Below are 26,077 nucleotides of genomic sequence, written 5' to 3' on the forward strand. Positions count from 1 at the left end.
AGCAGGCGAGCCCGGGTTCCGGCGGTGGAAATCTCGGATCAAGCCAGGGTCCAGGATGTCCCTGGCTGGGACCCAGCATCTCTCCTCAGGTCCGTAGCCCTCCCAGTCCACCAGGTACTGGAGACCGCGCCCCCGACGCCGAACCCCCAGTAGACGGCGTACAGTGTAGGCCTGTGCTCCATCAATCAGGCGGGGAGGCGGAGGAGCCCGGGGAGCCGGGCAGAGAGGGCTGCGGACGACGGGTTTGATCCTGGAGACGTGGAAGGTAGGGTGGATGCGGCGAAGGGAGAGCGGGAGCTTCAGCCGGACCGCCACGGGGCTGATCACCTTGGCGATGGGAAAGGGGCCGATGAAGCGGGGAGCCAGCTTGCGGGAGTCCACCTTGAGGGGAAGGTCCCGGGTGGAGAGCCACACTCGCTGACCTTGGCGATAGCGGGGTGCCTTGGAGCGATGGCGGTCAGCAAACCGCTTGACTCGAGCTGAGGAGCGGAGCAGTGCGGTACGTGCACGTCTCCAGGTGCGACGGCAGCGCTGGACAAACGCCATCACCGAGGGGACCCCCACCTCCTCCTCTTGGGCCGGGAATAGGGGAGGTTGGTAGCCCACACAGCACTGGAAGGGGGACAGCCCTGTGGATGCAGAGGGCAGGGAGTTGATGGCGTACTCCACCCAGGGTAGCTGCTGGCTCCACGCCGTGGGCTCCTGAGACGTGAGGCAACGCAGTACCACTTCTAGCTGCTGGTTGGCCCGCTCGGTCTGGCCGTTAGACTGGGGGTGAAACCCAGATGACAGGCTGACCGTGGCACCCAGTAGCCTGCAAAAAGCTCTCCAGAAATGAGAGGTGAATTGGGGCCCCCGGTCGGACACCACGTCAGTGGGTAGTCCATGCAAACGGAAAACATGGTGAATGAGCAGCTGGGCTGTTTCCTTGGCAGAGGGTAACTTGGGCAGTGGAATGAGATGTACTGACTTGGAAAAGCGATCTATGACAGTGAGGATGGCGGTGTTACCGTCAGACAAGGGCAAGCCAGTGACAAAATCCAGGGCGATGTGGGACCAGGGTCGTCTGGGAATTGGCAGGGGTTGTAGCAGGCCAGCGGGCGGCAAGGTGGACGTCTTGTTCCGGGCGCAGACTGAGCAGGCAGAGACGAAGGTCCGGACGTCATCGTTCATGGTGGGCCACCAAAACCGTTGGCTAATGAACGCCGCAGTACGTCGGGCACCGGGATGGCCAGTTCGTACTGACAGGGCACAGGCAAGGACTCAGGCGCGGACCACAAGAACTCCAGAGTCCAGGCGTTTATTAACGAAATCGCAGAACACGCAGGCAGTCCAAAACAGGCAGGGTCAAAATACCAGGAAGGCAGTCCAAACACAGACAGGAATCAAAGCCGGGGACAGGCAGGGTCAAACCAGGTAGTCAGCAAGATCAGGCAGGACAGCAGGCAGGAGCAAGGTCAAAGAGCAGGCAGGGTCGATTCGGGGAATAGCGATCAGGCAGAAAACACGGCAGGAACGAGACAGGTAAAGGCACACTGCAACGAACTGGCAACAAGACAGAGACAAGCAGGGTAGATATAGGGCTGGGCTGATGAGGAGATGGGAAGCAGGTGTGTAAGCAGGCAGGAGGGGATGATCGGGTGGGCGGAGACAGGGCGGAGAGTGGGGCAGGGCTAGAACACAAGGAAAACAAAAGCACATGGACAGGGAAAAACAAAACACAATAGCTAGGGGGCGGGAGCACTGACACAGCTGGACGTTGAGTGCATTTAACACAAGAACAACACCACCAGTACTCCATCCTGGTTTCAGACCTGAAACCCCTTGCTTACAGAGCCAGTTGCTGAACCACTGTCTCACACTGTGCCTGTTTCTTTCCCCTGGTGGCTTCAGAAAGTGTTTGGTCATGAGCTCTCTGCTCATCAATGGTCCTGGACCGATCAGACTCACCAGGGCGCAGTCACGCACGTTATTCATGGAGTTCAGAGTTCCACCGCTGGTGACCATGGTCTCATAGAGGGTGTAACCGTAGGACTGCCCATTGTTGACAGGTAGATTCTCCATGTTGAGCGGGCTGGCAGATTTAAAAGGCTGGAGGAGGGGACAGAGCAGCCGTTCAGCCTTATCCCTCCCCTGTGAGGGCCTCTTGCTCTCTCACTCTGCTCCTCAGCTGACCTGGGACCAGTCTGATCAGAGCAGCACTGTCACTGAGACTAGAAGTGACTCAGCTTGACAGATAAAGATGGCAACTTCTCTGAAAAAGGAGAAAACTCAGGTGCCTTTTACAGAGAGACTGAGCTGAAACGTGTTCTGTGACCCTTAGAGATTGATCTTGGAACACATGTTCTGGAACACATCAGAGAGGGAGGCCATGCTTTCTCTGGGTGTGACTGTGATCCAGGGTCAGCTGCTAAGGGCTAAAGCTCCTTCACACACCTCCTCAATTAGCTTCAGGGTGTCCCACAAGGGGAGGTGCTGATAAACCACCACTGCATCATATTCCTTCCTCCAATAGGGGGTAGGCCTCTCAGGGAGCTTCTCACCTGAAATGATAAAGACAGGTGAGTTTCCATATAACCTGCATTCACAGTTCATATAAAAACTGCATTTTATACATTTACAGGATGCTCCTTCGGGTTCATATAAGGCCTCAATACATGTTCAGTTTCCATCAAAATATTGTGAAGACTTAATTCAGCAAATTAAAGTCTTAATTTAAACCACTTAAGCAGTGGTTTCCACAGTTGCTTCACCTTCTATTATTGTATACTTTCTAAATGTTCATCAATTTGTTGTTTGCTTGTGAAGCCAAAGACAAATCTTCACTACAGGTAGACAATAAAGTTATTCTGTTCTATTCTGGTGTCCTCAGTTCAGAATACGCACAATTTACAATTTGGTATTTCGCAGAAGCTTTTAAACCAAAGCGACTTAAAATGCATCAATCAGGTTAGCTTACTATCTCATAAGCAAAAGTAGGAAAAGTAGGGATGCAAATTAATTATTTACAGTACCATGCTCCTGTATATCCTGCAACAATAAAACAGAAATCTGCAAACAATATTTGTAGCTTGTCCTGTCACAAATGTCACACATTTTTATTTATGTCTGTGTTATTGTGTTATTGTGTTTATTGTATATCTGTGAAAATTCTTGTTCTTGTCTCTCAGTGTCACTGTGTTACATCTGTGTTACTGTTGTATTGTTACCGTGGGCCTGAGAGAAACGCAATTTCAATCCTCTGTATGTCCTGTGCATATTGGAGAATTGACAATAAAGTTGAATTTGACTTTGACATTGACTTTGAAACAAAACCTGCAACACAGAGACAAGGTTAGTACAGGTGAATTCTGAAAAGGTGGCTTTTCAGGCTCCAGCGGAAGATGGTGAGTGATTACGCAGTTCTGATTGGGTGAGGAAGGTCATTCCACCACCGCAGAACGAGGGCAGAAAAAAGATGTGGCCGAGTGGAATGGCTGCCAGGTTCCCGAAGTGAGGGGACCACCAGCTGCCCAGAGGAGGTTGAGCGGACAGATCTGGTTGGAGTGATCAGAGACTGAAGGTAGGACAGGGCAGAGCCTCTTGTGGCCTGGTAAGCCAGCACCAGTGTCTTAAACTGGATGCGGGCTGCTACCGGAAGCCAGTGAAGTGCAGTGAGTAGCGGAGTGACATGAGAGTGTTTTGGGAGGTTGAATACCAGGTGTGCAGCAGCATTCTGAACCAGCTGAAGCCACCTGATAGCGCAGGCCAGTAAGCCAGCCAATAATGTGTTGCAGTAGTGACCGGGTGACCACCGCAATGTGGTTTGAGAAGTTTAGCTGGTCGATCAGGGTCATGCCCAGGTTTTTGGCTGACCTGGAGGGGGTCACCACAGAACCCTCAATGGTGACCGGAGCGTTGATTGTTGGGGAGCTCTTAGCTGGAAAAAAGAGAAGCTCAGTCTTCTCCAGATTGAGCTTAAGATGGTTAGTGGACATCCAGGAGGCAATGTTGGCTAGGCAGGCTGCAATGCGTGGCTGGACCTAAGAGTCAGAGGGGGGGAAAGAGAAGAACAAATGTGTGTCATCTGCGTAGCAGTGGTAGAAAAGACTATGGGCAGAAATAACCTGTCCAAGTGATTTAGTGTAAAGGGAGAAAAAGAGTGGGCCAAGTACGGAACCTTGTGGGACCCCGGTCTGGAAAGGACGGGGGCAGGAGACTGATTCCCTCCAAGATACCTGATAGGAATGGTCAGACAGGTAGGATTCAAAGCATGTGAGCACAGATCCTGAGAGGCCCATCCCAGCAAGGGACGAGAGAAGAATCTGGTGGTTCACAGTGTTGAACGCTCCAGAGAGGTCAAGTAGTATGAGGACCGAGCTGAGTGACTTTGCTCTGGCCAAGTGAAGCGTTTCTGTGACAGCGAGGAGGTCGGTCTCAGTGGACTGGTTCGGGTCCAGGAGGTTATTCTGGAGGAGACAGGGAGAAAGTTAGTTATAGACTGCGCGTTTGAGGGTTTTGGAGAGAAATGGTAGAAGAGATAGTGGACAGTAGCTTCTGACATCAGCTGGATTTAAAGTGGGTTTCTTTAGCAGTGGCATGACCCGTGCCCTCTTCAGAGCAGAGGGAACTACACCAGTAGACAGGGAGCTGTTGATTAAGGAAGAAAGAAAGGGAAGAATGTCCTCAGAGATGGATTGAAAGAGAGGAGAAGGGGTAGGATCAAGAGGACAGGTAGTGGGATGGTGGGATTTTATTAGTTGTAGAACATCAGAGTCAGTTAGGGGGGAGAAGGAGGAGAAGGTAGTGGGAGTGACAGCGGGTGCAGAAATGGGAGGAGACGAGGGGAAAGAGTCGCAGATGTCTTTTACCTTCTTCTTGAAAAAGCAAACAAAGTCATCAGCAGAAAGGGATGAGGGAGGAGGAGGGGAGAGGAGGGAGGAGAATGTAGAGAAGAGTTTGTGAGGGTCAGAGGAGGCAGAGTGGATTCTGGAGTGGACGAAGGCAGACTTAGCAGAGGATAGGGTAGATGAGAAAAAAATGAGAAGAGAGTGGAAATGGGATAGGTCATCTGGAGATTTTGATTTCCGCCATCTCCTTTCAGCTGCACAAAGTTTGGCTCTGTCTGCACAAATGCAGTCAGTCAGCCAGGGACTGGGGGGGACAGACGAGCTGGTCTGGTAACAGGAGGACAGAGGGTGTCCAGGGAGGAGGACAGCACAGAGAGAACAGTAGAGGATTGCTCCTCAACAGAGAGAAGTGAGAAGGATTCAGAAGAAGGGAGAGAAGAGCAGAAGAGAAGGCATTTGGGGAGAGGGTACAAAGGTTGCGTCAAGCTGACACTAGCAGACTAAGTAGATTGAAGAGAAGATTGAAGTCCCCAAGCAGCAGGGTGGGAGTGCCATCCTCAGGGAAGGAGATGAGGAGGGTGTCCAGTTCATCTAGAAACGACTGCAGAGGGCCTGGTGGACAATAGAGAACAGTCAAGTGAAGTTTACAAGGGGAAGAAACAGTAACAGTGTGAAATTCAAAAGAGGTGGGGGAGATGGAGGGGAGGGATGTGACACAGAAACTCCACAAGGGGGAGATCAGGAAACCAGTTCCTCCACCCCTCCCCGAGGGTCTGGGGGTGTGGGAGAAGGTGAAGGCAGAGGAGCGGGCAGTGGGGGTGGCGGTGTTCTCCGGTGTGATCCATGTCTCAGTGAGGGCTAAGAAGTGCAGGGACAGCATGGAAGCCTGAGCAGAGATGAAGTCGGCCTTCTGTACTGCTGACTGGCAGTTCCAGAGGCCACCAGAAATGACAACAGTAATATCAGTAGAATGAGGTGGATGAAGACAGGTTAGTCAGGTTACGACTGCGAGGTTGCATAGATTGCCACCTGTGAAGATTGGGACGGGAGATTTGGACAAGAATGGGTAGATGGCACATGATTGGTGTATGTGTGGGAGAGGGACAAGACGATGCAGAACAACAGGTGTTAGTAGCACAAACTCAGGTAGATATACAAATGGACCAGAATGAACCAGAAAAACAACACAACTGGAGCACGAAGAAAGAGAAAAATCAACCACAGGGTAGCTAGCGAGCAGACAGCAGTAGTGCCCCTCCTCATCCTTTCTCGGTGGACTCCTGCAGGTAGACTCCCTTGTCTTAGTCTGACTAAGTCTTCGTACGACGAGACAAGTAAGACGAGACCACTCCAGCTGCCGCTTAGTGGAAACACTACTAAAGAACCTTGCGGCTCACAACACTCGTGGCTTACAGGCTGGCTACAGCTCCGCCCCTTCAGGAACCAGAACAAACCCGAAAACGACCGTGGCAAAAAACGACCAAACTAACAAACAAACGCAAATTAGCAACTCAACAGCTAACCCTACAGTAACTAAGACTACCAAGTAATACAGCCTACCAAACAAGACACATGGTTATAAATTGACAAAGAATCCTAACCAAACAACAGAGTAAACAGAGTAAACAGAATGCACGGCTACTCTAAGCAAATTAAAAAGAAAAGTATTACCTAGATCCTGCTCTGATGAAGAAGAAACACAACCTTCAATGATGCACACACACAAAGTCTCCAAATAACTGAATTCAGACAACAGAATGGTGAATTTCTTCTGCTTCTCTCCGTGGATATTTCCATGCCCAGGTTAAGACTGGGGTCTCCTGTCCACACTGTTAACCCACTGTAAAGCAGAAAATGCTTCAGCTTCATTCCCATTCCCTTCATAATGATCCTGAGAGAGGAGGCAGAGAGCAGTGAAACTCAACTGATGTCACCCACGCAACTGCCTGATGAGTCACAGAGGTGCATGAGAGCAGTCACTATCCAGCTGTGGCAAGTGCCCCTGCTGTGCATCAGTAATCAATATTTAATCAGATGCAGTTTTTAGAGTCAGCAAGGCAGCTACATGTATGTACTATTATTATAATGCTATTGTTACGTTATTTCTCTGCTGTGCAGATGCCATTTAAAAGAGAGCTCTCATTTCACACCTACAGCCACTGCAGTTGACTTCCACTAGAACAGCACAGGAAACCGTCTGTGCTGATGTCAGTGGCCCTTTCAATAAATACTACTGTCATATACACTATATGGACAAAAGTATTCGGACGCCTGACCATTACACCAACAGGGACTGTAATGACATTGTATTCAAATACATATACTTTAATATGGAGTTGGCCCCCCTTTTGCAGCTATAACAGCTTCCACTCTTCTTGGAAGGCTTTCCACAAGATTTTGGAGCGTTTCTGTGGGAATTTGTGCCAATTCATTCTGTAGAGCATTTATGAGGTCAGGCACTGACGAGAAAGCCTGGCTCGCAATCTCCGTTCCAGTTCATGCCAAACGTGCTCGATGGGGTTGAGGTCAGGACTCTGTGTGGGCCAGTCAAGTTCTTCCACACCCAACTCATCAAACCATGTCTTTATAGTCCTTGCTTTGTGCACTGGGGCACAGTCATGTTGGAATAGAAACGGGCCTTCCCCAAACTGTTGCCACAAAGTTGGAAGCATAGCATTGTCCAAAATGTCTTGGCATGCTGAAGCATTAAGATTGCCCTTCACTGGAGATAAGGGGCCTAGCCCAAACCCTGAAAAACAGGTGTGGCCAAATACTTTTGTCCATACAGTGTATTTTTTAATTAACTGGCCATCTTAACGCACAATATTCCCTACTCATTAGATTATGCTGATGTCCGATTCACATCAGGTAGACTGTAACCAAAACTATGCTTATTCAATTCCCCAGTGGGGCACTACTATTGTTCTCTTGGGTAAGGTACTTAAACTGAATTGCCTCAGTAAATATCCACCTGTATAAATGGATAATATAAGACAACTGTGAGCTATGTAAGTCTCTTTGGATAAGTCTGGCCGTAATTGTTTTCTGCTCACAGCAGCTAACAGCTGGAATGAGATACATGGAAGATGAAATCATTTAATGAACTTGGGGGTCAAATCTTCAATCTTTGGGTTACTGCCTGCAGTGATCACATATTTCTTGGGTAAAAATGCATTATTGTCTCTAAACATATATTTTTTATCATAAATTAAGCACACATGAGTATGAGATTGTATTTTTCGGTTTTGGTGCATGTCATTCAAACGTAAGATACCCCCCACCATATAAACACAATCAACTACCCCACCCCCACCCCTAAGCCCTGCCCCCACTGGCATCGGGCTGGGTGAAGCAGCTCACACACTGATCATATTGGATAAGAGGAAGCACAGAAGCAGATGGGAGACTTTTATGTGGCACTCACTGTGATAGTGGCTGAGCAAATCCCTCAGGAGGTGGTACTTTGGGGTGTAATCCCCCACCTCTGATAAAGGTGCGTCATAATCTGAAAAACACAGGGCTCTCAGAGCAGAGAGAATGAGGTGTGCTGGCCTCTGCTTGGCTTCCTGTGGTTACTCCACACTGTTACACTGACTCTGCTTCACAACTCCCAACCCAAACTCAAGCAATAGGAAGATGTGGCTTCATGAACCCCAGAATGGGCAGTTCCATCATGCATCAGCAGCTCAAAGGTTCATCAAACTGCTTTAAAGCAGAGACCAAAGTCTCTTCATTGGTTCACACAAATAACTGCAGATGACAGTCCCACCCATTATGGAGCCCATGAAGAATCATTCTCTCCTCACTATTAAAGAGCACACATTCTCAACACGGATTACTTACATATATTTCACATATATATTATACAGATGCTCTCTGACTTATGATGGTTTGACTTACGATTTTTCGACTTTATGATGTGTGAAAGCGATACGCATTCAGTAGAAACCGTACTTCAAATTTTGAATTTTTATCTTTTCCCGGGCTAGTGATATGCGGTACAATACTCTCGCGGGATGCTGGGCAGCAGCAGTAAGCCGCAGCTCCCAGTCAGCCACGCGATCACGAGGGTAAACAACCGATACTCTACAGTGTACTGTGTTGCCAGCGTTTTTTGGATATTGTGTTTTGTGTTCACTTTCAGTACACTATTAAATAAATTACATGAGATATTCACCACTTTATTATAAAATAGGCTTTGTGTTAGATAATTTTGCCCATCTGTAGGCTACTGTATGTGTTCTGAGCACGTTTAAGGTAGGCTAGGCTAAGCTATGATGTTCGGTAGGTTAGATGTATTAAATGCATTTTCGACTTGATATTTTCAACTTGTGATGGGTTTATCGGGGCGAAACCCCATCGTAAGTCAAGGAGCATCTGTATACACCTGCAGAGGCTCAATGGTGCATGCACTCCAGCCAAGAGAGCATTGCAGTAGTCCAGTCTTGAGATGACAAGAGCCTAGACAAGGAGCTAAGCAGCATACTGAGATAGGTAGGGCCTGATTTTCCGGATGTTGTACAACACAAATCTGCATGATCTGGCTGTTGTCGCAATGTGGTCCCCAAAGTTTAGCTGGTCATCAAACACTACCCCCAGGTTCTTTGCAGACCTGGATTGAGTTAGTGTCATTGAGCTAAGCTGTACAGTGATGTCGTGGTGAAAGGACAGCCTGGCTGGGATGACCAGGAGCTCTGTCTTAGACAGGTTGAGTTGAACCACTGAATAACAGTGGTGTTCCACAGCTACACAGACAGCTATGGGGGCCCTTTGAAATATCTTTGTTGGAAGCCTGAAGCCTCAGACAACAAAAGACTGAGAGTAGCACCTGCTGCCCACTTTGTGAATTTCAGCTACAATGTGAATTTAATTTAATTTTTTAATTTATTTAGTTTGCACACATGATGAATGAATGTGATGAAACAAAAACATGCTTAGGTAATATACATGTGCAAGGAGAGAGAGAAACCTTAGCAGGGCTTATAATACAGAAACAGATAACAGGTGATTAGGTGAACCAGTTTGAACCAGTTCCATTCTATTTAAATTGCATTTCGTTTGAACTACATTTTGTATTTACATTCCCACACACACTCTGTAATAGCCCTCTGACTGTTAGAGACAGCCGGCCACATATAGGGTTCAAAGGGATGTCCCCGGCAGCTGACCCAGTGGGTGTCCCCAGGACATCCAGGTGTGATATGCACTTCTCCACAGGAATGTTCACACCTGCCATTTGGTATACCACGGGCAAGGTACTTAAACCCTCACTTGTGGCCGTTATGTCGAGATTCGGTCGGAACGCATTGTCTCTGCACCCATGCGAGTCTCCCTTTGCGCATCGAAATAAATCTTTTCAATTGAAAAGCAGTCATCAGTGTGTTACTTCGCCGGTCCCAACTTGATTCCACGAAGGGAGAAAATTCCCAACACAGGAAATCAAACATAAACAGATTACATGAAGACTGGAAGGTCAGAAAGTTAACATTCCATTTAACATTGTCACATCATCTTACCAAAGTGCACTATCCACACCAAAAGCATTTTTTACCTACTGTACAATTCACATTAAGTATTAATACTTAACACAGCCATTAATGTAGGCATTAATGTGGTTTTCAGTAACACATGTCCACTGAAGTTGGATAGAAGTTTGAATAAGACCTACCATAGCTTGTGACCATCGCTCTCAGAGAGGGGGTTGCCAGAGCCCCACTCATGAAGCCAAAATTCGTCCCACCATGGAACATGTAGAGGTTTATGGACATGCCCTGCTTCAGAATCTCTGTCACCGTGGCAATCATGTCTGCCAAAAAAGAAAAGAAGAAAGAAGAAAAACAGACTGAATCCCTGCTTATCTTACAGTACCATGCAATCTGTCGTCAGGGAAAACACAGAGGTTCTGACCAGTTGGCTCCAGGTTCAAACATTGTGTTCAAAAGTCAATAATTACATAGCCAGGGCATTTGTGCCCTCAGCTTTGATGGTGTGAGGTATCTACAGATGTTAATCTCAGATGCTTGCTCAGATAACATCCCATGTTTTTCCCCACTAAAACAAAGCACTTGGACTGCAGGCTCATGAGCTGCCAGCTTCACAGAGACCCGTCTGTCCACTTCAGCAAGCTAACCCAAACTTTAACCTACATGACACACTCCCTGCAGGGGCTAGGAGAGGCATGCTACAGTTTGCCAACACATCAATTCTGAAGTGTCACCTTAAACCTCAAAATGAAAAGAAAAAATGAAAATGTTTACCCAAAACTGGCCAAAACATTTTTCTGCATTTATTTATATATTTAGCAGTGTGCTAAAAATGCTCTAAAACAGGGTGCTTTTGATAATTTATATGAAGCATATCAGTATACTGTGACACTGGATGAATCAATCATTACCTTCAGTTTTTCCTTTTTCTTTTCTTTTGCATACATGTTACAAAGAAAGTAGAATCATTCCAAGAACAGCATGAATTTTTTTGTGAACAACACTGATACAAAAGATTTCCTCTGCCAAGGTCTGAAGATTTAACTGCTTTGCTTTTGACCTTGATTGCCAGATAATTGCATCTTTGCCATGTTCATGTCCAATATGTAAATATTTCATATCACTGTTACTTGCAAACAATGTTTTTGCACTGATTAACCAACTTAAGGATACTGTACTTGATCATATCAAACCATAATCTTAGCAAACCATTATCAAGTACCCAGTGCTATGATCAAATGAAGGTCAAATCACATTGTTTTTAACTACTGCCATCTAACATCCAGATGGTGCATTATTCTGTGAGCACCGAGCATCTTTCTTGCATTGTGTGGTGATGTCATGGCACATTCATGAAAAGTGTAAGCCAGGCTTTAAAGCAGCATCTGCGAATCGGAGCCGAGTGCCTTACCCTCTGCAGCAAAGATGTGGTGTAGGTCCCCCCACAGATCAAACCATCCAGCCCAATACTCCATTACTAGCTTAGGTCTTCGTGGCTATGATAAATAAACACACACACACACACAAGGAGAGTTTCTCCCTTTATGACACAGCTTGGATCGCCACATTCGATTGGCTCAACAGCATTCTCATGACAGTGTAAGGACACCTAAGTACGATAAACTAAAGACTCAAAAACTAAAGATTAAAAAAATAAAGATAAACTAAAGATTCAAAAGCTAGATCCTAAGCCTAAAATTAATACTCTAAATGTAATTTTGAATTCCACTTTAAAGTGATTTCAGCGATGATTTCACTGGATAACAGGTAGAGCTAAGGTGGGAACAAATGTATTCATGCATGGGTTATTTTTTAATGTGCAGGTTTTTAGTGGAGCCTGATCAAGGTGAATGCACCTGCAGGTGCCAGAGATGGGGCACTACTTTTTGTAAATTTGCACTACTGCACTAGTAGTGCAATAATAATTTCCTTCTTAAACTGAGGAACATAACATTCAGACTCACCTGTACAGCATCTAGATACTGTATGGCTTGAGGATTCAGTTTCTGAAAGTTGATGGTCTTTAGAACTTCAAAAAAGGAGGAGAACATGCAAGTTTGAGAAAGGTATTTTGCCATTATTGATTGTATCACTAAACATTTAGCTATATAAATGGACAGTGTGTAAAATGCAGTAAAGGTAAAAGTAAAAAAACTTTGTGTAGACTGAAACAGCACTAATCACTAAGGATATAAATCAGCACACCTCCATTTTCTGCTGTTCTGCAAGAGAAGCTTACAGTGGGCTTTCATTTTAATGCATGTGATAACCAAACCAAAAAACAAAAACCAAAGAAAAGACATTGCTCTGCCTCCCCGGGTGAGGAGTTGGTCTGGAAAAGAATCACAGTCCCCCTGAGACTATGTGAATCCCGGCAGACAGCCAGTTATTATTCTGAATTTAGGTGAAACCAGACCCAGGGCCAATGAATGTCCCGTGTGCCCATGCTGTTTGTGGGATGCCTGCCCTGTGCCACACAACACCTCCATTCACTCCCCCGTGCTTTAACCCTTCACGGTTGTCAGACGTCAGCAGGAGCTCAGTGATCCCTCTGGACAGTAGAGCCTGCCAACGGGGAAGAGGATTATTGCGGGAGCCAGTGACTGTGTGTGTGTGTCTGTGTGTGTGTTCGTCTATGCCTATGTGTGCGCTTCTCACATTAGAGCAGGAGAAAACAAATCACAAACCAGCCTCCTATCGGCTCTACCAAGTAATTGAGAACTGCTGCAAAAGCAAGACCAAATCAATGCACAAACCTTACAGCCCCATGAGTTGTATACCTTTCAGAAAGAAATTGACACAAAGACCCCCCTACCTCTTTGATAAAGGGCATGTATTTGTCATCCTTTGCATAAGAACCATATTCATTCTCCACTTGAACTGCAATGATGGGGCCCCCTTTCATGTACTGCAATGAGGCAAATTAAGAAATGAGTGGCTTCCATGACTGCACAACTGTGGTTAGGGGAGTGATTCTGTGAAAATTACAAGACTTAATTATGTCATTGGTTCAGTTATGCTCTCTAACTGGACCTGTGGTCACTGGCTGAAGGGAATTGGCAACTGAGAACTTGCACAACAGCAGCAAATCTTGACTTTTAGAGATAAAACTGATTTCAACACAATCACCTGTAGAGATGCGACTCTTAGGATGAGTTTGTCAAAGAAGGAACCAACAGCATCAGCAAAGCCTGGGTAGGTTGTTGTCAGCTTCATGTTACTGTCACGCAGGAGCCAGCTGGACAGACATCAGAGCAAGAGTGTTTCAAAGATCAGCCAAGGGTCACTTCCCTGAGGCAGATTCCACCACCAATGGCTTAATGGCCAAACTGATTAAAAACTGGGATCCAACTTTCAATGAAACATAACAAACCCTGTCAATGAGGTAGAATTTTTCTATGAGTAATCCCCCCCCCCCCCCCCCCCCCCAAAAAAAAAAAGTCAAAAAGCAAAAGTGGCAGTGCTCTGCCCAGCTCTAATTAGCTTTGTGTTGTTGTTTATCAGGAGAAAGGATGTGCCTGCTTATTTTCCACATTACCCTGCTGATGCAACATGGACAAAAAAAGCCATTCTTTCTTCCCAGATCAAGTGTCTGTACTCTCGTAACTCTCCTGATGACATTTTTTTCAGGAATTTCCACCTCAGCAAGACCTTAGAAGGAGTGGTGGCCAGCAAGTCTTGCCACTATACACATTGAAACTGTGGATAAGCGCAGGGGGTGGAGAGATCCCCAAACATCAATGACAGCCACCAGTGTAATCAGACAGATCATTGAGAATGACCTAGGGGGAGAGATTGATGAATGTGCACTGTACACATGACGCAACAATTACAGGCAACAAATTGAATCGACCTATCATAGCTGAATCACTAGCCAGATTCTATCACAGACTGAATGCCCACCTATTCAACCTTATTTCCCGTACCCTACTATGATCTTACTTCTCTTTTATGTCATTTTCTATATCAGTTTTCTTGTAGGTAGTTTTTTGTAGTTCTTCATTCATATAATAATATAAATATTTCATTTCCATTACGTGCTGAATCACGTACATGTCTTTGTTTTGCACAATGTTTCAAACCGTTTTGTTAAATGCACTTTGTATTTGCACATCAGAAGTCACTCTGGATAAGAGCATCTGCTAAATGAAAAAATGTAATGTAATGTAAGGCAACAGCTTACTGGTTGCAGCCATTAGGGCATATGCTAAGCTGTCCCTCATTCACTTTTTCACTGGGCCACTTCTTTTTAGACAAAGGACTTAACATTTCTTGTGCTGGAACCCCTTTGTATACTTTGTATACTTGAGCTCAGCTCTAACTATGTGAGGTAGTGAAGCAATCATTCTTAATCCTTCCCCATATAACCCCCTAAAGCAGCATTTCTCAGACCTCTCCTGGAGTACCACTTGTCCTGCTGTCCCTGCTCCAACACAGCTGATTCAAATGATCAACTCGTTATGAACTCCTGAAGCTGCTTAATAACAAACTGATCATTTGAATCAGGTGTGTTGGAGCAGGGGGAGATCTAAAACATGCAGTACAAGTGGTACTTCAGGAGAGGTTTGACAAACACTGCCCTAAAGGGTTAATAATGGGAGTTATACCAGTCTCATGCTCGCCAATGAAACGGGAGCTTGGGCAGGAAGCCCCGCCTCAATTATCAGCTTAGTGAGAGCGCGCGGTATGAACTGCTCAGACTGCTTTTCCCTGAAGAGAGAGAGAGAGCAACTTATGATTTTGTACCCGGAGAAAGCTGATATTAAATTTAACTACCAGTTAAATTAAAAATTAGCCTCAGTTTACCTCAGAAACCCACCCCACTTCACAAATTTGACTGACTAATAGGTTGAACTGAACTGTGAAAAGATTTTATTTGGTAAGTTTTATTGTGTAATTCGCGTATAAATGCTAGGATGCTACATACTATTAGATACTGCTGAATTGGTTTCGCTAATATAAATTAAAATTAGACAATGGTTTACGCTTAGTTATCTGACAGTTTATTTTATCAAACTGACCTGAAAGAAATTAAACTGTGTTTTATTTTATTTGCTGAGTTTTTCAGTACTGTTTAAACCGCGAGTGGAAGCTAAGTGCTAGCAGCAGTGACACTGAATCAGAGACCATTGCCCTGCCGCAGCTAAAAGCTAGCTGACGTAAATTGTCCAAGTATGATGGTTAAGTTGTGAAACGTGGTGAATGTTTATATGTTTGTCATTAGAATGTTTATCAATTGATATTACAATTATTTTCAATTGAATGTGTGATACTCTTTTCGTATTAAAAACTGGCGCATGCACATTTAGTTCTGAAGCAGCGCATACGTATTTCATTCTAAAGCTGTGCAGTTAGTACAGTGAATTCTAATATATGGAGGGAGAGAGAGACATTTTATTAGTTATTTAATTAATGTAATGTTGTGAGTATTTCAAATATTTACCTGTGTTTGCAGTAGACAACAATGGTAACATACAGTGAATTGGATTACCGGGAAAGAAAAAAAAATAGTATTTTATTCAGTGTTAAGCTTAATGAATGTGAGACTGTTAGAACCTTTGAACCCTATCTTGCAATGGAAACGACTTGAAACAAATTACAAAAATAGAATTTAAGGATAATATACATGATAGTTATGTATGTTTTAATGTAACAAACAAATCACTGCCTGTTTTATATGCACAGGTCAGGTCTTTTTTAATTATTTTGGCTCATGCAAGGGATTTGGAGGTTTAATTGTGAAGATTTTCCGACATGAGATGGCGAGCCACCCTGGAAGAATTTAACTGCACACAGAAGAAAACAGCCAAGGCCCGGATGACCGCTGGGAAGATTTTTCCTTTATACTATTGCAAACCGCGGTAGGACTGAGAAGGCCTTTATCTTTTTTTTTTCTTTTAAATTCTTTATCTTTATCTAAAAAACTTTCTTTTTTATTTTACGGGTGCACCCAAACCAAAGAAAAGATATTGAAAAAACAACCTTGTTGCACTGTACATAGTAACAACATATTGTTGTATGTGAATGTATCCATATTGTAGGTCAGTGTTTGTATGTGACAATTTAATAACATAATTTTACATTCATAGTAGAGCCGGCTAATCATCTTTCAGCTTGTGTCAATCTAATCATTACCACCTCCCTCCGAATCTAGAGCACTGGTCTATACAGGTAGGGGTTTAACTAATACTTGCTACACCCATGTAAGGTAGATTCAAGAAAACACAAGGACAACCCTGAGCTCAGCTGTTGCCAAGTTATTATTGCTAGGTGCTACAGATTTCTACTGGAGAGTCCACTAGAATGACTAGGTGAAAAGCAAGGACATGCTGGCTTACTGGCGGGCAGGTGAAAGAGATCGAACACACCTGGGGAGCCCGCCAAGGTCCCACTCGGAGCAAATGTAGGGTCCCGGACGGAGGATGACCCAGAGGCCCACCTCTGCAGCCAGGCGGAGGTACACCCTGAGGGACAAGTAGAAAGGAGAGATCAGACCTGATGGTCATGGCTAAACATGAGGACAGGACACCACCCAACCCAAAGGTTAAACAGCTAGGGAGTCCAGATTCTCCCTGTTCCTCAAACTTTCCCCCTTGGCCAGATGGCTACAGTAAAAACAGTGTTTACACATTTTTCACATAACCGTGCATATAAAATTAAAGCAAGTGTGCACACATTGCTGAAACCACTACAGCAGACTAATCAATATCTGGAATAAAAACATATGCTCAGGAACAATACAAAAGGCAAAGACTTACACTATATGGACAAAAGTATTTGGCCACACCTGTTAATTATTGAATTCAGTGTTTCAATCAGACCCGTTGCCACAGGTGTATAAAATCAAGCACCTAGCCATGCAGTCTCCATTTTCAAACATTTGTGATAAAAAATGAGTTGTTCTGAAGAGCTCAGTGACTTCAAGCGTGGTGCTGTGATAGGATGCCACCTTTGCAATAAGTCAGTTTGTGAAATTTCATCCCTGCTGGATATTCCACAGTCAACTGTAAGTGATATTATTAGAAAGTGGAAGCGTTTAGGAACAACAGCAACTCGGCCACGAAGCGAAAGACCACGTAAAATCACAGAGTGGGGTCAACAACTGCTAAGGTGCATGGTGCGTGAAAGTCGCCAACGCTCTGCTGATTCCATAGCTGAAGAGTTCTGAACTTCTACTGGCATTAATGTAAGCACAAAAACTATGCGGCGGGAGCTTCATGGAATGGGTTTCCATGTCCGAGCAGCTGCATGCAAGCCTCACATCGCCAAGTCCAATGCCAAGCGTCGGATGGAGTGGTGTAAAGCACACCGACTCTGGACTGTGGAGCAGTGGAAACGTGTTCTGTGGAGTGACGAATCACGCTTCTCTGTTTGGCAGTCAGATGGGCGAGTCTGGGTTTGGCGGATGCCGGGAGAACGTTACCTGCCTGACTGCATTGTGGCAACTGTGAAGTGTAGTGGAGGAGGGATAATGGTATGGGGCTGTTTTTAAGGGTTTGGGCTAGGCCCCTTATCTCCAGTGAAGGGCAATCTTAATGCTTCAGCATACCAAGACATTTTGGACAATGCTATGCTTCCAACTTTGTGGCAACAGTTTGGGGAAGGCCCATTTCTATTCCAACATGACTGTGCCCTATTGCACAAAGCAAGGAATATAAAGACATGGTTTGTTGAGTTCGGCATGAACTGGAGCGGAGATTGCGAGCCAAGCCTTCTCGTCCAACATCAGTGCCTGACCTTACAAATGCTCTACAGAATGAATGGGCAGAAATTCCCACAGAAACACTCCAAAATCTTGTGGAAAGCCTTCCAAGAAGAGTGGAAGCTGTTATAGCTGCAAAAGGGGGATCAACTCCATATTAAAGTATATGTATTTGAATACAATGTCATTACTGAACTAAATACGAGAAGGTGACGTGCTTTTGGCTGCTACCTGGAGCAGATAAGCCCAAAGGCTCAACAGCAAAAGAGCCTGAATTCTCCCTGCTCCTCACCCTTTCCCCTGTGAACGAGGCCAGTGTGGAATTCAGTCAGAGCAGAGGGAACCCTTTGCATGAATTCCACAAATTAAACTTGCAAATTCCTCACAGAGACACTACAAGGGTGGGCTTGACACACCTCGACTCCAGTCTGCATGTGGCAGCATGTAGGAATGAGGCAATGGCACATTACACCATCCAGTAAATGTGGTTAGGTGTAAAACTAGACAAATGTGGGTTCAAGTAGCAGACAATACCATGACCTTGCCCCACTAAAAATCAAGCCATCACAATGGGCAAAGCATAAAGTTTAGACCATGCTTAGATGCTAAGATGGCACTCCCCTGTGTAAGACATTGCGGGGCTCTCCGAGTCAAGTTTTACCTAATTTTCTATTTATTGCTGTCTCTCCTTTCCTGTCATGTGGAGTATGTAAGGGGTCACGTTAAGTATGATCGGGCGACTTTAATACAACTAGCCGAACTGGGTCACAGAGGAGATTTTAACTTTAGTGTGCTCGACTCGTCCCAGGATTACATCGCCATGCTGGAGTGATGTTGGGCCAGGCAGCAGCAGGGAGCTTTCCCGGCAACCTAAGGCCACCACGGAAATGCAGCAGGCAGGGAGGCGCCGAGCGGAGACTCCGACACCTCGTTACCAGAGGAAGGCTAATCCTCCCGGCCATACTTTTTGCCAACGTCACGTCTCTGGAAAATAAAATGGATGACCTCCTTAATCGGATGGCTACACAGAGGTATATTCAGGACTCTTCTGTGCTATGTTTCTGTGAAACGTGGCTCAGACGGAGGACCCCCGATGCGTCCATAACACCGGCAGGCTAACACGGTCTTCAGAGCCGGCCGAAATACTGCGGAGTGCGGCAAAACCCGAGGGGGAGGAACAGCGATTCTCGTCAAACAGTCCTCGTGTACCGACACTAAGGTAATATCCCAGTCCTGTTCCAGGGATGTGGAATATATTACTTTAAAGTGCAGGCATTTTACTTACCCAGAAAAGTGCAGTGCATTATACTCAGTGGCGGAACTAGAGTGTTATACATGGGGTGGCCAGGGGGTGGCCAAGGCTACTTCAGGGGGTCCATAGACCATGACAGAAAATTAGTGTGTAACCCTAACCTGGCATCTAAGGAGCATGAATGAATCCTATGATTGCTGATTAGAGATAGAGGTGATAATTCACTTAACCTGGAATTCTTCAATGTGGCAGATGGTGTGGTCCACTAGGGTTACTTCACTAGAATAGAACTGCGAGAATTTCTTTCTCACACACACACACACACACACACACACACACACACACACACACACACACACTCTCACACTGTACTGTACTCACATACTGGAGAGACTTGGGTCACTTTGTTTTGAATATATAATCATGAATATATAATCTGGGTCTATGAGTGTTGCACATCCAAAATATTTTCAGATAATAAAGCTCAAGGAGATGAGAGCATTTGTGTGTGACATAATTTGCATAGTTTATTTATGGAAGTAAATTTACAAAAAGAACACACTGAAATTTGATATACCAGGTATGACCAGCTTGTACAGACCTCTCTGATCCAATACAATATGATTGAACTATTTTTTTTTCTGTGATTGAAAACACAAGATATGCCTGCACAAAATATTATCAAGCAGAAATGCTCTGGGGTCCAGTGGTGATGCAAGAGTTTGGGTCTGTTTGCACCTGATCTGCCTGTTTGTTCTTCTTTAAAAAGAAGTCTGATATCTCCCTTTCTTTTCATTGTTTTAATTGACCCTATGCAAAAATAAGACAGTCTATGGTTACATCTAAGCATCCAATTACCCACATTTTATTCCAATCTCAATCTTAATTACAAATCCCCATTATAATAACTGTACCTTAAAATCATTTACCAGCCTAAGTTACTAGTTAGATCATGGCTAGCCCTACTCTGCAGTAAGTAGCTATAATTACTTACACCTTTAGGTCAGCAAACAGGCTATCTGCAAATTGTGGTATTCTTTTGAGTAACGTTAACAGATTGATAATAACAATTGTTCGTTTTGAGTTCAAGTAGCCTACGAAAATCTGAGTTAATGGATTTCAAATTGCTAAATGTTAACTTGCTGAACACTGACAACTGTACAAGTTACCCCACATTAGAAAACATTAGGAAACCTAAACCCGATGCTAAACCTTAAAACTTATTTAAAAACAGTGCTTTCACCGCAGGTCTGCCATAGTTGTCAGTCTCTCATGATCTGTGGAAATATTAAATGCTACTTTCAACAAGAGGTGAAATGAGATGCCAATCAGCATCAAACTGCCAGTGGTAGTGAATGAAATTTTAGGGTGGCACCCGGTGGCCAATCAGATATCGGGGTGGCACTGGGCACCCCTCTGGCTCTGCCACTGATTATACTGAGTGTTGTGTACATTCCCCCCTCTGCCAACGAGGACAATGCACTCAGAGAACTGCACAACATGATCAGTGGACATGAGAATACCTATCTGGACGCTGCTCTTGTTGTTTCGGGGGATTTTAATCACTGTAATCTCCGGAAAAATATACCCAAGCTCCACCAGTTTGTGAATTTCCCTACCAGAGGAAACAATATTTTGGACTATTGCTACAGTAACATAAGGAATGCATAATGTCATCCCCAAACCCCATTTCGGTAAGTCTGACCACTTGGCAATCCTGTTACAGCCCACCTACACCACAAGGCTGAAAGCTAATCCAGTCACAGTTAGGACTGCTACGCAGGGATTGAATTACACTGAGGCCCGGGATGGCCCGGCCCCCTTAGTTCTTGCCAGGGAATCCCTAGTTCCATTTGAAATCAAAGCTTGGGGGTGGGGGGGGGGGGGGGGCATTTAATTCTTTCCTCGTATTCGTCAATTCTATAACTGGTGTGACAAATTGCCAACTCATTGGGTGCAATTTTCAGCCACACTGCAAGGGGCACTGTCTCTGCTCAGCAGCTACTCTCTGGCGGTAGCAGGATCACGCTCACACATACGTTTACTGTTGTTTGTTCCCGCGAGCTACTAGCTAGCAGTTGAAAAAAATCCTGTGACAAGCTCATGTGAATCGCCTGCCCCAATACCAAGCTTTAGACGCTAAATTATTAATAACAGTAAGTAAGTAAGGGAAGTAAAAAAAAAATGTCAAAACAAAAACAAATTGACTTAACCATGTTTAGTTTTACCAAACGTGTAATGCACAACGAAGAAGCTGAAGTCGAAGCAGAGAGGGAGACGCAGGTTAGCAGCCAATTAGCTAGCATGACTGAAACTGGCGGGACAGCCAGCAAACTATTAATATATTTCTTTGTTGTGCTTTACACGTTTGGTAAAACCAAACATGGTTAAGTCAGTTTGCTTTTGTTTTGACATTTTTTTAATTTGTCTCTCTGTTATTAAGGCCTCTTAAGAAACTGTCGTGTTTACACAAGACGTGAATTTTGTGATAATCGATGCTACGATGTATTTTTGTGTGGCAGTGGTGACGGTCAGCGAATGTCAATGTTGTCTATTATTTCTGTGCTTAATAATTGTGATGCGCAGAACTAATAGTGAAAATGAATTAAATGAAGTAAGAGGTGTGCACACCTTGACTTGTAACTTTTTTTTTTTTTTTTTTAATGCTGCACGGATGTTTCAGGCAGATCCTTTCTTTAGCCCGCTTTTCTGGCAGTCATGTCAACACATTGTTTCCTTTATGTTCAGCACTAATAGTGATAGTAATCTTTCTATGCATTTGGGTGGATTTTCTTATTGTTTGTGGTAATGGTGTGTGGCATTTTTCAATAGACGTGGCTGACAGTGAGACGTTTATGGCCTATTACGTAGCCTACAGTATTTGCTCTGATGATTTGCTCTCATTTCCGTATCATCTCTCCATTTATGCATCCGGGTGAATTTAGTAATAATTACATGTAATAAGTAATAAGATCCCTGTGTGTTATTATGGTGTGTGGCAGAGGTTCATCTATGATGTGGCAGTGCTTATGGCAATGTATACCTAGGCTGTATTGCGATGCGTAGTTGTTGCCTGCGTAATTGCTGTGAGGTTACACAGTATTGTGTACCGAGTGCCATCCATAAGGTGGGGCCCCCCGGCAGCTGCAGGGTAATTCGAACACTGCTGTTAAGATATGGACTGACAGAGTGCATTGGCAGACTTGCAGGGCTGCCTAGAGGCTACAGACATGAACATTTTCAAGGAGGCCACAAATAATATTCACAATTACACAGAGACTGTTAGTAGCTATATTAACTGGTGCCCTTCCATCTGTGTCCCCTCCCGTACTATTTGTGTTTTTCCCAATCAAAAGCCCTGGTTCAATGCGGATATACGTATGAAGATGAGGAAACGGTGTGCAGCTTTAAAGTCAGGGGACATCATGGGGTATAAGCGGGCCCGACATGAGCTACAAAATTCCATCAGAGCTGCAAAAAGGGCATACTCCCAAAAACTTGAGAGCTGCTACCTAGAAAACAACACACGTAGTATGTGGCAGGGAATTCAATCTGTCACCAACTACAGGAGAAGCACGAATGGGACTGAGACCCGAGACACCACCCTACCAGACAACCTCAACAGTTTCTATGCCAGATTCAACAGACTGAACAGAGACATCCCCTCAAAATCCCCCTGTAACCCTGAGGAGACTGCACTTCAGGTGACACATACACAGGTTCTTAGGGCTTTGAAGCGGGTAAATCCCCACAAGGCAGCAGGACCCCATGGGGTGTGCACAGACATTTTTAACTCCTCTCTCACACAGGAAACAGTCCCATGGTCCTTCAAGTCCTCTGTTATAGTACCGGTCCCTAAAAAACCAAACGTATCCCAACTGAATGACTTTAGGTCGGTGGCACTTATACAGGTCACCATGAAGTGCCTGGAGAAGCTGGTTCTCCAATCCATAAACTCTGTGGTTCCAGACATGGTGGACCCCCTACAGTTTGCCTACCACCCGAACAGATCAGTGGATGATGCGGTGGCCCTGACGCTTCACTCTACACTGGAACACTTGGACACTAACAGAACATTTGCACGTATGCCCTTTCTGGATTACAGCTCTGCTTTCAACACGATCCGGCCAATGAAGCTGACTGTGAAGTTGGCAGACCTTGGAGTGCCAACACCCACCTGTAACTGGATTTTGGATTTCCTTACAGACAGACCATAGGTGGTGAGAATGGGAAATAAGGTCTCTGCCAAGCTCACAATCAGCACAGGAACCCCCCAGGGCTGCTGCCTCAGCCCCAAACTCTATGCCCTGTACACTTATGACTGTGTTTCCACCCAGAACAACAACATTATTAATTATGCAGGTGACACGACCATCCTCAGTCTCATCAAGGGTGAGGGATGAGTCATCATACAGGGAACAGGTAAACAAAATCATTGTCTTTGGAGAGGACAATGACCTTGTTCTTAACATAGAGAAAACCAAAGAACTCCTTCTGGACTTCAGTAAGAGAGCTGCACAACATGATCAGTGGACATGAGAATACCTATCCGGACGCTGCTCTTGTTGTTTCGGGGGATTTTAATCACTGTAGCCCCCCCTGCAGCCTCTCACCATCAAGGGGACTGAGGTGGAGCGGGCTGAACAGTCACAAGTTTCTAGGCCTTCACATGTCAAAAAAACTGAGCTGGGTCATAAACACTGTGACAACAGTGAAGAAAGCACAGCAGCGCCTTTACTTCTTCAGGCTGCTACTTCTTCACCAGCGGCATCACTTTGTGGCTTGGAAACACCACCCAGGCTGAGATGAAATCTCTTCAACGAGTCATCAAAACTGCAGAGAGAATCATCGGCTCTGACCTCCCCTCCATGGACACACTCTACACACAGTGCTGTAGGAGAAAAGCACGGAGCATCCTCAGTGATCGACACCATCCAGCTCACTCTCTGCTCAGGTGGAAGAACTCAGGATACAACCTAAGACACCACAGGCCAAAGAGCATCACCACTCACAAGGCACGCTTCCACAACAGCCTTTTTCCAGCCACTGTCAGAATGATTGCTAAGGACATTAAGGCGGGAAGGAAATACCACACCCCCCACCTTACTCACACCATGGACACTTAACACCTCACAATACTCTTGCACCTTACAGACTGGGTTTTAGTACTCAACTACCTCACACCCTCTCACTCTCCGGGTCTCTGTCATACAGAGTCTTCCCCAGTCCATTGATTTGTCTTGGTTTGTGCAAATGGCAATAAAATCTCTTGAATCTTGAAGGTTTAGACCACGCTGCTCTGTATACAGGCATCTGCAAAGCAAATCCATAATGCTGACGTAATGCTGATAATGTGGTGCTGTGATCAGTGATTCATACATGGTGGGGTTCATTAAGTCTCACTCTTCCATCAGGAAGGGTAGGAAAAGTTGTTGCTGTTGTTCTGTGAGTTGGGCTGTGCTGTAGCTATCAGAAGACCAACATTTCTGATAAGGGAACCAAACACAAGACAGTGTTACTAGCTAATCGATTCTACTTCACACTTCTTTGTGAGATGTGTGAAACACCTTCCATAATGCTAACAGTTCAATCCAAATGAGTTTTGCTGCTGCTGTGATACTACTACTAGCTAATTAACACTGTGGCTTGTTTATTGACCCTCCTGTGTTGAGGGAAGATGGCAAATTAACCTGAGTATATCATGCCCGTTTCCATGACACCCCATCTCAATGACCCGATCTGCGGTCGGTGCGTGTAGACAGAAGAATAGGGAAAACTGTGTTCTCTGTGCTGCTGAAATGAACAAATACAGAGGGCACTCTTACTCTAAATCCAGCTGGCCTTGAAAAGTGAACAATCCTCTCTCCGGCTCATGCAGGTTCCATGGCACGTACCTAAAAAATAAATCAGAATCGGAGACACTCTATACTGCGTTTCCAATTTGAGCAGCAGAGCTAGTCTTTGACAGGCACCTTCTACACCTACGTGGTGAGAGTGTTGAGCCCGCAGGCCTTCATCTTCAGGAGGCGGTCCTTCCAATGAGCTCTGGGGATACGGAAGTAATGGGCAGAGCCTCCCAGGATGCGGAATGCCTCTCCCTCCAAAGTGAACTGGGAGGAGTTTGCGCTCAGCCCTTCCCTCTTGGTCTGCTTCCTCACTCCTGGCTGCATGCTGGTAGAACACAGCAGAGGAGTAACAAATAATGCACCATTGCCAGGTTGGATACAAAATATCCCTTATATGTGGATTTTCAAATCAGTGGAAATTAGGACAAGGCATTCCATAAAGGAAGTTTAAATGTTCCTAAAGTGAAAATGTGGTCAATTAAGTAGTTTCTGATACATATTTTTGCCCGTGACAACTGCTACTCTAATAGGGGTGTACACTGCCAAATTACATCCCCTAATCCTAATTAAATCAGATTGCAGCAGTTACCAATTATATTATAGTGGCATACCTTCTCACAGGGACTGGCATTTGTATAAACCAATTAGATAGCTATACTCTGTCCTACACAACTCCTGCTGACTGGAAGCTAGCTAAAGGAAGGTAAAAGGGCAAAATCCAGGGTATTCCTAAACAGCTGAGAGAGTTGACATTTGATTTTGACGAATGTAGAGGCTGAAAAGGAGCATTTCTAAACAGATATTACACCAACAAATGGTTGGCAGAACCAAAACTGAACGTCAGCTTGTATTATGAATACATTTTTATTATGTTTTTATAATTTGTTAGCGAGTTAGCAAACTATAATTTAGATGTCTAGTTCTGCAACTTCACAAGCGAGCTAATGTTACCTCAACAGTTATGT

The 26,077-nt window shown here is 45.0% G+C and overlaps 1 protein-coding gene across 1 annotated transcript in view; it reads right to left on the reverse strand.

Moving 5' to 3' along the window:
* LOC118782876 (beta-galactosidase-1-like protein 2) overlaps window positions 1-25,436 on the reverse strand; it is a 33,887-nt gene extending 8,451 nt beyond the window's left edge. The window contains exons 1-12 of the mRNA XM_036536484.1: window positions 25,252-25,436; window positions 25,092-25,160; window positions 16,681-16,776; window positions 13,442-13,550; window positions 13,128-13,220; window positions 12,796-12,877; window positions 12,277-12,341; window positions 11,724-11,808; window positions 10,498-10,635; window positions 8,254-8,334; window positions 2,437-2,543; window positions 1,938-2,091 (exon numbers count right to left, since the gene is read on the reverse strand). Coding sequence (XP_036392377.1) covers window positions 1,938-2,091; window positions 2,437-2,543; window positions 8,254-8,334; window positions 10,498-10,635; window positions 11,724-11,808; window positions 12,277-12,341; window positions 12,796-12,877; window positions 13,128-13,220; window positions 13,442-13,550; window positions 16,681-16,776; window positions 25,092-25,160; window positions 25,252-25,436 — 1,264 coding nt within the window. The remainder of the gene's footprint in view (window positions 1-1,937; window positions 2,092-2,436; window positions 2,544-8,253; window positions 8,335-10,497; window positions 10,636-11,723; window positions 11,809-12,276; window positions 12,342-12,795; window positions 12,878-13,127; window positions 13,221-13,441; window positions 13,551-16,680; window positions 16,777-25,091; window positions 25,161-25,251) is intronic.
* Between the last annotated feature and the right edge of the window lie 641 nt (window positions 25,437-26,077).

The sequence above is a fragment of the Megalops cyprinoides genome, chromosome 9 (genome assembly GCF_013368585.1).
Source record: "Megalops cyprinoides isolate fMegCyp1 chromosome 9, fMegCyp1.pri, whole genome shotgun sequence".
Taxonomy (NCBI): domain Eukaryota; kingdom Metazoa; phylum Chordata; class Actinopteri; order Elopiformes; family Megalopidae; genus Megalops; species Megalops cyprinoides.